The sequence below is a fragment of the Camelus dromedarius genome, chromosome 3 (genome assembly GCF_036321535.1).
Source record: "Camelus dromedarius isolate mCamDro1 chromosome 3, mCamDro1.pat, whole genome shotgun sequence".
Lineage (NCBI taxonomy): Eukaryota > Metazoa > Chordata > Mammalia > Artiodactyla > Camelidae > Camelus > Camelus dromedarius.
The window spans coordinates 94,953,169-94,968,291 of NC_087438.1; the positions used below are offsets into that span (position 1 = coordinate 94,953,169).

Below are 15,123 nucleotides of genomic sequence, written 5' to 3' on the forward strand. Positions count from 1 at the left end.
GGTGTAAAAGGCAGTGTATTTATAAATAGGCCTTGGTGCTAGTTGTTTCATAATTCAAAGACCTGGAGTTAGATTTTGCCCAAGCAAGCATGCTGAAGTTCATAAATTAAAAATGAAATCTCATTATAATATTAATAAGGTTTTAAAATATTAGGTATTCTCACTGGTAATTCATGGTAGAATAAATGTCAAGGAAAACTGTGAGTCTGTCTGCTGTTGCATGATGGCATACATGGCTTGAAAGAATTTACCCATTGAGGGTTTTGAAATGAGCAAGGCTGACATTTCATGCAGGTCATTTATCATCTTCCTACCTATGGATTTGAGCAGACACTTGACATTCATGATGGATATTTCTTGAGACCTTTATGATTCCCTTAATTGGCAAATATCACTAGAGTAAATAATTTCCCTCAGAAAACCTTTTTATTCTGACCCAAACTGTCATGTCCATGGAGTGTTTCTCTTTTTCTTCTCATTCATCACCAGGACGGTTTTGTACTTGGTAACTGACAATGAGAAGGAACATATAGGCTATAAGGTAGTGGCCACACTCTGGACTAGCTGAATAATTTACCCTCAGTGACAGTTTTGCTAAGAGATTTGGATTTATGTTTCAGAAAAATGGTGAATGCTTGCATTTCATGGGCTCTTGGAATTACTCATGCACAGCCAAAACTGTGAATGTATATCTGCAAATGCCAAGCATCTCCTGTTCTTTAAGGGGTCAAATACATCTTCACCTCTCACCCTGTGCTGGGAGGCAGGGGGATGCTGTAGCTTGGGAATGGAAGGAAATGCTTGTGGTTCTAGAAACTCAAGCTCATCGTTACCATTCATTGCCAAGCAGTCTCCGCAGCAGAGTTTCTTTGAACTCCAAAGCCGTGACTATCTCAGCAGCTTCAGGAAGGGATTGCTGTACTTAGATGAAGAGCCTCCGTGAGCTCCTGAGGTAAGCTAAAAAATGAGTTTTCCTGAGCTAGGAAAATAGGATTGGACATACTTGAAACTGCAGCCTGACTCCTCTCTTCCCATAACTCTCTGCTTTTTATTATTAATCTAAGGCCACCTTCCCCATGATTTATCAGTTTTATCTTTGGAATTCATAGTCTTTGAAAAAAAAAGCAATTGTTCTTAGAATTTTTGATTATTTAAAATTAAAAGGGCAGAAAGATTTTATCAAACTTGGAAGCTCTCTCTAGATGAATTCCACATATGTATGTGGTTTGTTGAAGGATGGCTCACACACAAATTAAGATAATCAGGCAAGAGGAGAAATACCAAGAGGCTACTTTGGGGGCATTAAAAATACCCTCTGGTAGTCACCCTGTAAAATAGCTGGGAAGAAACCCCCTTAGAGACCGATCAGCTATCTTGCTTATGGGAAAGGACATTAATATTTAAGCACATGGATTTTTGGAACTCTGAAGTTTTTATCAGAATGAATGATGTTGTCTGACATAAAAGCACATTCTGAAGAATCGGGAGTACCTCCAAAGTGGAAATGTAATTGAATTTTACTCCTTAGAACCTCAAGCTGACCAGCCACTGGAGGTCTGAGGGCTACTGAGTGCTAATGGCCACTAAAGACACTTGGGGCCAGTTGAGGAGATGGGGTGAGCTTACTCTTTTGAAAGTCTACTCAAGCTTCCTACTAAGGACTTATGTAAGCCTTGAGAGTGAAACTGCTGTAAGCCTTCCAGAACCATGTTTCCTGCAAAGCCTCTGACTTCGACCTTTTCTACACAAGTTCCTAGGCACTCAGAGAAAGCTCAATAAATGCTGTTGAAAGAGCTGAGTGATAAATGTTTCTCATGAAAACTTAGGAATTGGCCTGCTAGCTGATGGAAACACTCTCTGTGACCTTGTTCCTGCCAGTGGTTTGGAGGCTGAAACTTTCCTCTTTTGTTCTCCAGGCTCGAAGCCTGTCCATGTAATGACATATCTCTCTCTCTCCTGGTGGGCTGGGGGTGAAGGGTGGGGCCCTGAGCAGCCCTGCAAAGCTGCCAGTTCCCTGTCTAGAGACAAGTTAGATAATTGGCGCTGTCACTGTCCCCTTGCCTGAGCAGAAAATATGCATGAGCACAGAGGTAGGCCAGCAGTCCTGGAGGCAGGAAGGCAGGAGCGGTAGGGGAGCTTACCTTCTTGACTTCATATTTAATGGCGAGTTTGATCCGGCTCAGACTCGGACGGTGGTGGTCGGACCAGACTTGGAAGTTCACATCACCATTTAAAATCGCTTCCACCTCTTCTGTGTCTCGGCATAGGTCCAGCACGCCCACCACAAAATCCTTGCATTGCATAGATAACTTCCTGTAATCGTTCTAACAGAATAAAGAGAAATCAGGGGTGTGATCGGCTTGCCCAGCACAGCATTGTCGATCAGCAGCTGTCCACCAAGTGTGAGCTTACGGAGTACATTGGAACCAGGGAATGTGCTGAATCTGGAAGACAGAGTAATTTCTTTTGACATAAGAACCTAGGGGACATCTTCCCTAAGACAGGATTTGTCAAGGTGTGCTCCATGGCCACCTGCATCAGAGTTACTTTGGGTGCTTCCTGTATCTGCAATTCCCAGGCTCTGCTGCAGACTTCCTGACTCAGAATTCCTGGAGATGAGGCCCAGGAATCTGTCTTTTAACCTTGTTCTCTGAGTGATTCTGATGCCTGCCAAAGCCCATCCTGGGCTCTTTGAAAGCAGCAGTTCTCTGTGCCCAATTCTGAGCCAACTCTGAGAGAGGAGTGATAAGGAAATGCACTTTTAAGACTGATGGAAATATACTTCACTCATTTACCACCAATCTATAGTGGTGACTGCTCTACACAGAAAGTTAACTGGAAAGATACAGCTGATATGCTAAAATTGGGGGAAAAGTGTACACAGGTGTGCTTTCTTTTTATGTGCTAGAAAATCTGCTTGTCAATTATAAATGTAAAAATCAAATGTAATTTAAGAGAATCTTTTCTTACCACAAATCCTTTTGTAAAGCAAATCATGGTTCCTTAAATTACTTGCCTGTTGAATGAACATTTTCAGACCTTGACCTATTTTTTGTTTTGTTTTGCTTTTTGATAAATTGCCTCTGGGTTTCTCTCTTCTCTTCTCTAGGCGTACCTTTCTGAATTATCTTTGAGAGGCTGACTGCCTTTCCTAGTGACATGCCAACTTCTCTCTCCCCTAAAACAGATTGCTTTAATTCAGATAATGATCCAAAATGTTGGACAAAAGAATGTTTCATGTCACCCTCAAACCTCTGTTCCACCAAAATATTTTCCCCTAAAGGATTCCTTATTGGTTTCTTAGTTGAAACAAGTCTCTTCAGAAGTGACAGAAGAGCCAAATGTCACTTCCAATGTTAATCAATGTCAGAGTAGTAAACAGTAGTTGGTAGATTGGAGTGCAGTTTTGCTTTTCCAAATCCAGACCTGGATTCCTTAGCAAATAGGTGGAAGCCTGGCAAGCTGCAGAAGCTCGGCCATTTTTCTCAATTAATGATTCTTTTCTCCTTCCAGCAGCACAGCATCAAAATGTCCCTTTGCATTAGAGAAAGGGGTAAGTAAATGTTTGCTAAGGAAAAGGAAAAGGATCAGGAAAATGTTTTCAGATAAGAGTGACTGCCCTTCACTTTCATATATATATTAGGAATAAGAAGGGTGTTTTGGAAGTGCTGGGTAGAAAAATGACTTCTTAGCTCAGGCAGGTTGTCACGGAGCAAGTCAGACTGTACCATCCCAGAGCCTCTGCACATTTCTGGGTTCTGTGCAGTTCAGAACAGAAGGTATCACTTCATTAGAGATTTTCACTTCCCTGGGCTCTTTCAACTAGCCTGGCCGTAAAAAGAGGAGACACACCAGAGCAGCCAAAGCAGGTTGTTTGCTTTCTACCTTCTGTATTAGGCATTCAGTCTGGCAGACACCATGCCTGCTGTCTGCAGATGGCTGCAAGAGGCAGAGGGAACCGGGCCTGCCAGTAAGATGGAGATGACATGGATAAGGAGAGCTTTGGGTTGGGGGGGGGGGGTCATGGCCAGGCCCGGGCGTTCCCAGGGAGAGCCAGAGGTGAACATCTCTGGGGAGTTATGGTGATTATGATTTAGGGAGTCAACCCTGAGCTCAGTGAACCTTCCAACCACACTCCTCAATTTCATTTGGAGATAGATGAGACACACACCCGAGACTCCACAGATGCCCTTTTACAGATAAATTAATATTCTTGCTCACTGAAGTCTGCCAGTTCCGATGGGTGACAGATGTTCTACCTCCATCATCTCACTCAGTCCTTATAACTACCTCATGTTAAAAGGACTATCAGCATTTCCAACTCACAAAGGAGGAAGCAGACTCAGAGAGAGAAACTAACAGGCTAAATCCACTTTCCTTACATTAGTCACTGACTCATCTCTGGGTCACTCTCCCACCTTCCTTGAAGATTTTAGTTCCTATCTCACTGTCACTCCCAACATTAACTGCTGCTATTATTGGTGGCTTCACTATCCAAGAAGATGACCCTCCCAATACCCTGCCTCTCATTTCTTTGACAACGTCTCTTCCAGTGACCTTCTACCCCAACTCAACCACTCATTCTCTGAGTTATTCCCAGTAACTGCCATTTATCCACAACCCCAACTTTAAGTTTCCCTCTCTCTGACTGCCTCCTCCTATGTGTCCAGCTCTCTCCATCTGGAACCCCAGCTCTAACAATCCTTTGGTTCCACCAGACCTATAAACCATTGACTGTACCACCTCTTCACCAGTTTTCATCCCTCTCAGGTCCCTGTCTCCCTCCTTGTAGAGCTTCTATTTCATAAGCAATCATTATAATCCTTCCTGCACGTATTATGAACTCTCTTGTCCTCTTCTTATTTGGTCCTCCTCGTTAGATACAAACCTGACTTGGTTGAGTGTAACTCTCCACTGCTCTACTCCTGCCTCTGCACAGTGAATGTGGCTGGAGGACACACACCTGCACTGAGCAGGCATGCTGTCAACTCACCACCTCCAACTTCAGGTAGTCCTTAGTGCTGCTGGGCAGTTTACTCTCCCTGTCTCTCAAACAAGCGTTTCGCTTCTCCTCTCCTCAGTCATCTGACACCTTCTCCCCCTCTTAGTTTCCTATTTTACTTGGAAAATAGAAGACATCCTGAGAGAAGCTCCATGTGCTCATACCATCACGTATCCTACTTTCATGCGTCTGTGCTCATGGACACTTTTCCTTCTTCTCACTGTGGATGAACTGCCCCTGCTCCTATCTAATGTCAACTCCCCATCTTGGATCTCAGACCCTTATGCCTACTTAAGGACATGGCTTCTGCATTCTTCCTTTCTCTCTTCTGCATTGTTAATTTCTCCCTTTATCTGTTGGCTCAGTATACAAACATTTTGCTATTTTCTTGTCTCATGAAGTAATACCTCTTGACTGTACTTCTCTCTTTAATCACTACTCCAGTTTTCTGTGCCGTTTTACGGCAAAACTCTTCCATGGAGTTGTTTATACTCATTGTTTCCAGCTTCTCTCCTTGTGCTCGTTCTTACCCCATTCAGTAAGGCTTTCACACCCTACCCACTGCCTCCACTGAGACCATTCTTATCAAGGTCACAAGAGACTTTCATGTTGCTCCATCCAGTGGTTGGTTCTCAGTCCTCATTTTCCATGAGCTGTTAAATGCGTTGACTTAGCTGGTCACTTCCTCCCCCTTGATACACATTCTTCACTTGGCTTCCAACATAACATACTCTTCTGTGGTTTTTCTCCCTGAATGACTCCTTTTTGTATTCTACTTGATTCATTCTCCTGTCCCTGATGTCTCAATTTTGGAATGCCCCAAAGATGTCCCCAGTCCTTTGAATTCTCCTATCTGTTTACACTCATTGCCTTAGTGATCCTACCTAAGATCCTTAGATACCATCCATATGCTGATGACTTCAAATTTTATATCTGTAGCCCAGCCTTCTCTCCTGAACTTGACTCATATATCCAATTGCTGTCTTGATATTTCCACTTGGATGCCAAATAGGCATTTCAAACTTAACAAAACTACCTCTGGGTCTGGTCTTCTCTACTTAGTCCTCCTCATCCTTTCAGTTGTCTAAGACAAAAAATCTTGGATTTATCCTTGATTCCTCTCTTCCTTTCAAACCTGGCATTTAATTCAATAGCAGATCCTACCAGCTCCACCTTCCAAATATGTATATATAATCTAACCTCTTTTCACCAATTCTGCTATTTCTACCTTGGTCCAAACCATCATCATCTCTTGCTTAGACTAACCAGGAGATTCCAAACTGGCCTCCCTGATTCTGTTCTGGTCTTCTATAGTGTTTTCTCCATACATCAGTCAGAATATTTACAAAAAGTAGTCAGGTCACGGCAGTGCTCTCCTCAAACCCTCCAGTGGCTCCCCATCCACCCAAAGTAAAAGTGGAATCATTATACTGTCCTATAAGGACATACATTATCTAGCCTCTCCATTCTCTCACTGATTTCATTTCCTATGGTTCTCTCCTTCCCTCATCCTACTCCCACCACTCTGACCCCACCTCATTCTTTAAACACATTTGGCATGGTTGAAACCTTTGTACTGGGGATTCTCTTTGCTTGGAATGCTCTTTCCCCAGGTATTTACATAAACAACTTTCTCAACGCCTTTAAGTCTCTACTTGAATGTCACTTTCTCAGAAGCCTTTCTTAACTATCTTTTAAAAAATTGTAATCCTTCTCCATTTGCCATCATCTTTTCCTGCTTTTTTTTTGTTTGTTTTCTTCATAGTACTTATGACCATATGACATACTATATATTTTACTTATTTGTTATATTTATTGTCCATGTCTTTCACCAAAATGTAAGCTTCTTGAGAGCAAGAATATTTGCTATTTTTTCCACTAATATATCATGAGAGCCTAGAACATTTCCTGGAACATGATAAGCACTCAGTAAATGCTTGTTGACGCCATTGGAGCAGTGTACTTGTCTAAGATGACATAGTGACTAAGTGGTAGAGCCAAGATTCAAGACAGGTCAGTCTGACCCAAATCCTGTTTTCCTCTCTCTCGTCTCTTAGTGAGGCAGCACGTTCCCTTCTGCTTAGCACGCTTAAAAGCTAGAGGCTTAATTGGGGCTCACTTTCACCTAACTTGAGGAAATAAAGGGTGCACTGGGACATGGATATATGAATACCTGACAGATTCGATAGTATAGTAGGTAAGTGCACAGGTTTTGAAGTCAGAAGGACCTTGAAATTGAACTTCTTTTTTGCTACTTGTCAGTTATGAGAAATTGAGCAAGCCGTGTAACTCTTCTGCATCTCAATTTTTGATCTGTAATACTGTATACACCATATAATCACTGGGAGAGTCAATACCAAACAGTGTAAAATGCTTAGTACAGTTAACAGTAGATAACACAAATAACAAAACTTGCTCCAGCTTCTGTAATTAAAAACCAGTTTAGTTTGTTTGACTTTGGTTAAAAACCCCAACTCTCAAACTTTTTCAAAGCTACTGACAAACTTAAATCAAAAGAGAGAAGCTCATTATTCTGTCGGTCAAAAGATAGATTTCTCAGACTGATGCTGTGGAGACACCCACACAGTACAGTGTAATTAACACTCATTCCTCCATGGAGACCTTAGAAATTAGATTAAAAAAAGAGTGTGAGCCTCACATTCACTCCCCCCCTCCTCCCTTCAGAGATCCACTTATGGGGAAGGAATGTTTATTGAAAGCTCCAACTGAAATACAAATGGTGATAAATCAACATATGTGTGCATTCTTTAAACCTGGGAAGTTTCTGCTTTTCACATTTAGGCTGAGTTTTTAACATTGTAAATCAACTATACTTCAATTAAAAAAAGAAGTTTAAAGGATGATACAAAACTTTGTTTCATAAGTACTATAGTTTGGGAAATACGGGAATATAAAAAATAAATTGAGAAGAGAAGGGCCATGGATGTTAAAACTGAGATGCTGAATTCACAAAAATATAGGTCTTGCTATTCTAATTCCAATAAATTAAAAAGTGATTAAATTATTAAGAAAGAAATCAGTACAATAAAAGGTTTCTAGACATTTTAGTATTTAATTAAATGGTCATAGTTACCTTATAAAGCTGATAATATAATTATTCCCAAATAAGAGGAGGGCTGAGATTTGATCATGGATGTAACAAGTTGGAGGTCATTGGTCACCGTGATGGGAGCAGTTTTGAGAGGGTAGAGGGTATGACTGGTAAGGATAAAGAAAGGGAAGAGAGAAAAGAATTGTGATATCGATGACCCTTTTGAGGAGTTTCATTGCAAAGGTGAACAGAGAAATGGATAAATAGCTGGTGTGAGAAGTAGAGTCAAGAGAAGCTTTCTTTTTACTCCTCACTCACTCTTCCTCTTCTCCCCCCTCTTCGCCTACCTGCCTTCCTTCCCTCCTTCTCCTGATGGAAGAAACCATAATATTTTGTATGTTGATGGGAATTTTCCAGTAGGTAATTATGCTGATCATTGTCTGTGATATCAGTATATCATTATATGAAGCCAGTAATTCAACAGCATATATGAATGGAAGATCGGGTGCAGTGTTTAAATGGAGGAATGAATTTGGATAGAATCATATATGGTTTATCTGTAGTAGGAGGGAAGGTCAAGTATGTGGGTAAGGATGCTAGTAGCTGAATGCATTGATGGTGGGACTCTGCAGAGACTTTTTTCTACTGCTTCGATTTTTTTCCAGTAAAATAGGAAGAAACGTTATCAGCTGTGGGTAGGAATTGGGGAGGAGGTGATGGAAGTGTGAGGAAAGGAGGTCTGAAATAGATTTTAGAGAGATTTAAGAGTAAATAGACGGGGGAGGCAGGATATGATTGCTGAAGAACAGTGAGAACCCATTTGAGGTTCATTGTCAGAAATTTAAAATGAGACCAGCTAGCGTGGTTGATTTTTGTCACCACATTCACCTCTCTGAGTGCCAGCATGGAGTAGGTAGAGAATTAGATTTTACCAGGATTGTATTTTTGCCAGCGAATACAAGAAATCAACATAGGGGCTGAGGAACAGAGGCTATAGTCCACAGAATTAAGGCTGGTATGGAGACAGGACTTCCACGGGAGAAAGAAAGTAGAAAAACCTAACTGTATGTTGTCTACAAGAAACCCACTTAAAATATAAAGTTGGTGGCTTATTACAAAACTAAACATATTTTTACCATATGATCCAGCAGTCATGCTCCTTGGTATTCACCCAAAGGAGTCGAAGACTATGTCCACACAAAAACCTGTGTACGGATGTTTATAGCAGCTCTGGAAGCAACCAGGAATCCTTCAGTAAGTGAATAAATAACTGTGGCACATCCAGACAATGGAATATTATTCAGTGCTAAAAACAAATGAGCTATCAAACCATGAAAAGACGTGGGAGAGCCTTAAATACACATAACTACGTGAAAGAAGCCAATCTGAAAAGGCTTCATACTGTATGATTCCAGCTGTATGACATTCTGGGAAAGATAAAACTATGAAGACAGTAAAAAGATCATGGTTGCCAGGGGCTGGGGGGAGAGAAGGGTAAACAGAGGATTTTTAGGGCAGTGAAACTACTCTGCATGATACTACAATGGTAGATACGTCATTATACATTTGTCCAGACTCTTAGAATGTACAAAACCAGGAGTGAACCCTAATATAAACTGTGGACTTTGGGTGATAATGATGTGTCAGTGTAGGTTCATCAGTTGTAACTAATGTTCCACCCTGTTAGGGGATGCTGATAATGGGAGAGGCTGTGTATCTGTGGGGGCAGGGGGAATATGGTAACACTCTGTACCTTCTGCTCAATGTTGCTGTGAACCTATAAGTGCTCTAAAAATAAAGTTTGTTTAAAGAAGATGGTCAGATTAATGAGTTGGAAGTCCTGGGGGTAGGCAAAAGATTGACAGAGTTGGGGTATTAGAGGGAGATGGAAACATTCAAGCCGGAAGTCATAGAGTATAATATGTGATGATGCTTGGATTACGGAGAGTTTTCATTGAATGATCATGACAGGTGTAGGCTCAGGGTGGCTCATGGTGACTAAAGTAAGACCACAGAAGGAGATGAGTTCATAAAACTGAGCTAAGGTGTTAAAAGGATGATCTGTGTATATATCAAAGTGTCAAGAGTTTAAATAGCAGAAATTAAAACCATGGAGAAATGACAGAGCATGACCCATTGTTGCAGACTGCATTGATGTGGAGTAATGGGTAGCATAATCTGATGAATGTGGTTCAGAGCTCAGTGTTTTTAGGGAGGAGAGGAGAAAGGTCTGAAAGAGGTAAGGCACAGAAAGAGGGGTACACCCTCCTTCCCCTTCTCCATGCCCAATGGCATGAGGACTGTGGGAGCAAAACGAACCCCAATGGGAGGAATGCTGGGGAAGTGTGTCCTTAGGGGAGCCAGTCTTCAGAAAGAGCAACAAGATGATGCAGCTCTAAGAGAAGGGGGCAGTGAGACAGGGGATTTTGCCGAAGAAAGACTATGACTTTGAGAGAGTGTAGTGGGAGGGTATCTAGAGATGAAGAAGGTGGATGTGAGGACAGAGCAGGGTATACGAGGAACCTGGTGGGGAATTGAGTGCAGGTTCTGAGGGGTGACCCAGGAGGCAGCCATGACATAAAGAGGGACTAAAACACTTACTGAAATTGTATCACTAGGATTCAGTGAGGTAAGACGGGAAGCACGTAACATGGGACTGTGCACATGGGTCTGGATCAGTGCCTTTTAGCTGAGAAAGGACTTAAGTGCCTCATCCTGCCCTCCAGTACTCCTTTCTGCACATCCCCTCACTCAGGTGATGGATGGGAAAACTGAATGTTAAGATTTAACACACATGGCTGAATCCTTATTAATTGTAATTGAAATCACTGAAATAATTAATGGATGTGAAATGCAGGGTAAGAACCTGAGCCTGTCGCTCATTACTGCAGATGCAAATTGAAAAATTTCAATCCATGTCTTAGCTTTCATGCACACACTTAATTATTTCATTAACCGTCGCCATATCAATAAGCCCGTGCTCCGTAGGATCATAAAAGGCAAATATCCTTCAGCATTTACTTCCACTTAGAGACACAGATCCAAAGAAGGTGGTTCAAGTCCAGTATGACGTATAATGACGTATGAGTCAGATAGCCAGCATTTCTCGCCTTGGCTTTCCCAGTGGGGTTTAGACATCCCCTGGGTCCTCAGAATCCATGGTTGTGACCCAGGAGTGTGGATGGTAGTGCTGGCCACCTGCTCCAGTGACCCTCTCAAAGACCCGGCTCTCAAACTCTGCCACTGGTCACCCCCTGCCTCCTTGACAGTTTTATTTGCTATCTGTGGGAGACCTGCCTTTATTCATCCTGAACTTACTCCCTGCATTTCCCAACAGGTTCTCAGGATTTGGGGAAGATGATTGTATGTGAGCCATTGGTGATCTTAGATTTTCTCAGGACAGGCCTGATCAGTCTTTGCATGAGAAGGATGGCTGAGTGGGTAGTGCTTGGGCTCTATACTCAGTGTGTGGATTCATAATCCCAGCTCTGCTGCATGCTGTCTGTGTGATTTTGAGTGTATAATTTAATTTCTCTGTGTGTTCTAGCTTAACCTGTATAATGGGGATGATACTGTTATTAACTGTATAGGATTGTTGCAAGGAGTAAATAAGCTAACCCATATAGGTTGCTTAACAGTATTTGTGGCAAGGATGAGCCAGTATTATGATACATGTGGCTTGTAGGTTAGCAGAGTGTATGGAAAATTTGTCTCTTTTGTGGTGTTGACCTTCAAGTACCTTTTCTAACAAAGCTGACACATCCATTGTTGGATTTAATTGGCAGCTTCACCTTGTGTCCGCCCTTTGGGGAAGGTGCAGGCAGCGCCTTGGAGCATGGGGTTGGAGCAGAGTGCTTGATAGCCCACAGCGGAGGTGCAGGCCCTGTGTGCTGAGCCTGGACCTACAGGTGACTGCACTGCCCTTCTTAGCCAGGCAGTGTTGACAATGCCTCTGATACTTTGGTTTTCAAGCTGGTTTTTGGTTTACTTAATTGGTAGCTACTGACATTGTAAGGGGCTCCTTAACCCGTCACCATGACATTATGATGTCCCAGAAGTAATGGTTTGCTCTGCTTGTTGACTTTGTAGCAAGTCCTCTCTGACAGATTTAGTGGCTTGCCTAAGGAGGATAGAGGCTGTCTTTCAAGGAAACAAATGAGCAATTCAAGTAATTTACTCAAATTCAGCAAGTATATTTGAGCACTCACTGTGTACCAGGTACTGGAGATACAACCTAAATGAAATGCAGTCCTTGCCTTTGAGGAATTCAGGGTCTTGCTAGAGAGAATGACAAGTGTCTAGGTAACGACCACAAGGTGACGTAAGTGTCTTGTGACATGCCATCCAACTACAGGTATGGGGAACTTCCAAGAGGGGGCAGAGTATAAAATGAGCCCTGAGCATGAATAGAAGCTAGCAGGGGCGAGGCAGGTGTGGGGAGGAGAGGTCATGGGGACCCAATCCAGGAAGAGGGCCTGGCAAGTGCACTGGCCCAGAGGGTGGAGAACATTCACCAAAGGGTAGACTGTGATGGGTATGAGCTCCTTTAAGCACAGATGGTTATGTGCATAAATTATGCACATTATCCAGTGTTTTACATAACTTCTCACAATTAAACACGAACGCGCTCGTGTATGGAGAGAGGAATTCATGTACACTCTCTGCACATCCTTATCCAGATTAAAGATGCTGCTTAGTTCTCTCTTGCTGAGCTCCCAGAAGAGCCTCTCCTCAGCTTTCTGCTTTTTCTTCGGGAACCAAGATGGAAAGGCAAGATGGTCTGCCTTTGTGAGCCTTGCCCCGATCCCACCCCTCACAGCTCCAGGCCTCCCTGGAATCTCCAAGGCCCTGTCTTTATCTCCTTTTCCTCACCGCCTCCCCACCTCCCCTGCCTTCTTTCATCTTTCTATCAACCATAGGTCACTGCTCCATGGTAGAGTGATTGCTCCAAGCTGTGGCTCAGGAAATCAGTCAGATGTGTGAGTTGAAGGAGAAAGAGGGACCCATAGGAAGCCCCATGGTTCACTTACATAGAAGCAGCCCCACCTCTCCCCTGCCTTCCTGGGGTTGGCCTCAGTGTGACTGGTTGGTCTCTGTGCTAACTAGAATGGGAGACAATATTAAAGTGTATGCCTGTTACAGTTATTACTACTGTTAGTTATCATTTACTGAATGCTTACTATAGGTCAGGCCCTGGGCTGAAGGCTTTACATATTTACCTCATTGAATTCTTATGACAAACCTGGGAAGTAGATAGTGTCATCATTCCTCTTTATAGGCAGGGTAACTGAGGCCCAGAGACCTCAGTGGCAGCTGACATTTGAACTTGGGTATGCTGACTCCAATTTCCATAATACTAACACTGGGGAGTACTCATCTGATAAAAATACCAACTGCCTTGTCATGTTCTCTGAAACCCTGAGTATCACCCTAAAGGGGCCTGTTGGTAAGAGACAAGGTGATGAAATGGAGTGAGGCAGTACCCATGCATCTGCACTGAGGGGCAGGCCAGGAGGTAAGCCTGGCTGAGCTCAGGAAGCCAAGTTTGCCCTGCACTCTTAAGTTACCAGCAGGTGCGTTGGCATCAGAATGTCAAGGCGGAAGTTATCCCTAACAGGATGTGCCATCCCTGTTGCTCCCCAGGCCCTAAGCCTCTCCTTCAGGTGCCAGTATGTTCACTCCCCCACATCCTTTTTGGTCTTACAGCTCCTACCAGAGGACCATCCACCTCCATTCTATAACAGATCCCCCTACCCTCTGTAGGATCACTGTCTTTACGTTGAGAAGTTATGGGAATGGGTGAGACAGAGGACTGGCAGGTTTGCCCCCTTACAGTGGCTGGAGCACTTTGCAGCTCACTCACTCCTCAGATACACAGAGAAACTGAATGTGGCAGGGTGAGGCGACATTGCTTTTGCCAGCTGAATTCCGAAGGGGGCAGCACTGTGGCTGCTGTTCACGGTGCACCGGGCATGACTTTTGGGTCTGTTTGCCATGTAGGAGCGGAGGCATACAGTATAGCTGCAGAATGATGCTGAATTAACTTTCTGTTCCTGGATCCTTCCAAAGCTTTCATCCACAAGCACACGTAAACCACTTTGGTCTGTGGATTGGCTCATAGAAGAACTCATGTATTCCTTTATTTATTTATTTAATCAATAAAAATGAATAGAGCTTCCATCTTGTGCAGAGCACTGTGCTCAGGCCCTGGAGATACAGTGAGAAGCAAGGCAGGCATGGTTTCTGCCCTCAGGAAGCTGACAGGCCAGAGGGAAGAACAGTGAAGGTCCTACAGCCAAGTGGGATAAGGAGCTCCTTTTTTGTGCCTTTTAATTAATTAAACCTGAGTTTCTTTATGCTCAGTCTCATAGTATTTCCTGGGAAAACATTTCCTTCCAAATAAACTCAATTGGTAAGTAGTAGAAACAGTCTGAATCTGTTAGAGTGAGAGCTTGAGTGCTTTCCAGTAATCCATCCTTACAAAGTGTTCCACCCTGTTCAGCCTGTGCTTACTGAGTCTTCTGTGTTCTAGAAGCAGTGACAATACAGGAGATGTAAGGAAGAGTGAGATACGGTCACTGCCCACCCACAGGGGAGACTTCACATAATGAGTTGTTCTCATGTTATATGGCAGTGCTGTATATGAATGAGTCACTCATTCAACAAATAGTCGTTGAGTTCCCACTCTGTTCCAGGCACTGTTCTCAGTCTTGGAATATGGCCAAAAGCAAAATGGAGCACCTGCCTTCTTGGAGCTTATCTTTTACTGAGGGCCTGGGGGCTGCAGATTTCTGTTTTGTACATATAGATGCTTAGGCAGGAACTCCCTGAGGAGGTGATGTTGGATAGAGAGTCAAAGATGGTGAAGGAGGGAGTTACCTATGTAGACTTATGAAGAGGGAGAAGAGTGCAAAGCCAGAAGAGGGCGAGTGTCTGGTCTTTTTGAAGAATAGCAAGGAGGCCAGTTGCTGGGACGGAGTGTGTAAGGAGAACAGAGCAGCAGCAGGAGACAGAAGGCCAAAGCCCTGATAGGCACATGTAGCACTCTGGCTTTTACTCTGGTGAGGCA

The 15,123-nt window shown here is 43.2% G+C and overlaps 1 protein-coding gene across 2 annotated transcripts in view; it reads right to left on the reverse strand.

Moving 5' to 3' along the window:
- Nucleotides 1-15,123, reverse strand: part of TRPC7 (transient receptor potential cation channel subfamily C member 7) — a 118,608-nt gene that overhangs the window by 75,303 nt on the left and 28,182 nt on the right. For both annotated transcript variants that reach the window (XM_010981813.3, XM_010981823.3), the window contains one exon: nt 2,142-2,324. In XM_010981813.3, the coding sequence (XP_010980115.1) occupies nt 2,142-2,324 (183 nt within the window). The remainder of the gene's footprint in view (nt 1-2,141; nt 2,325-15,123) is intronic.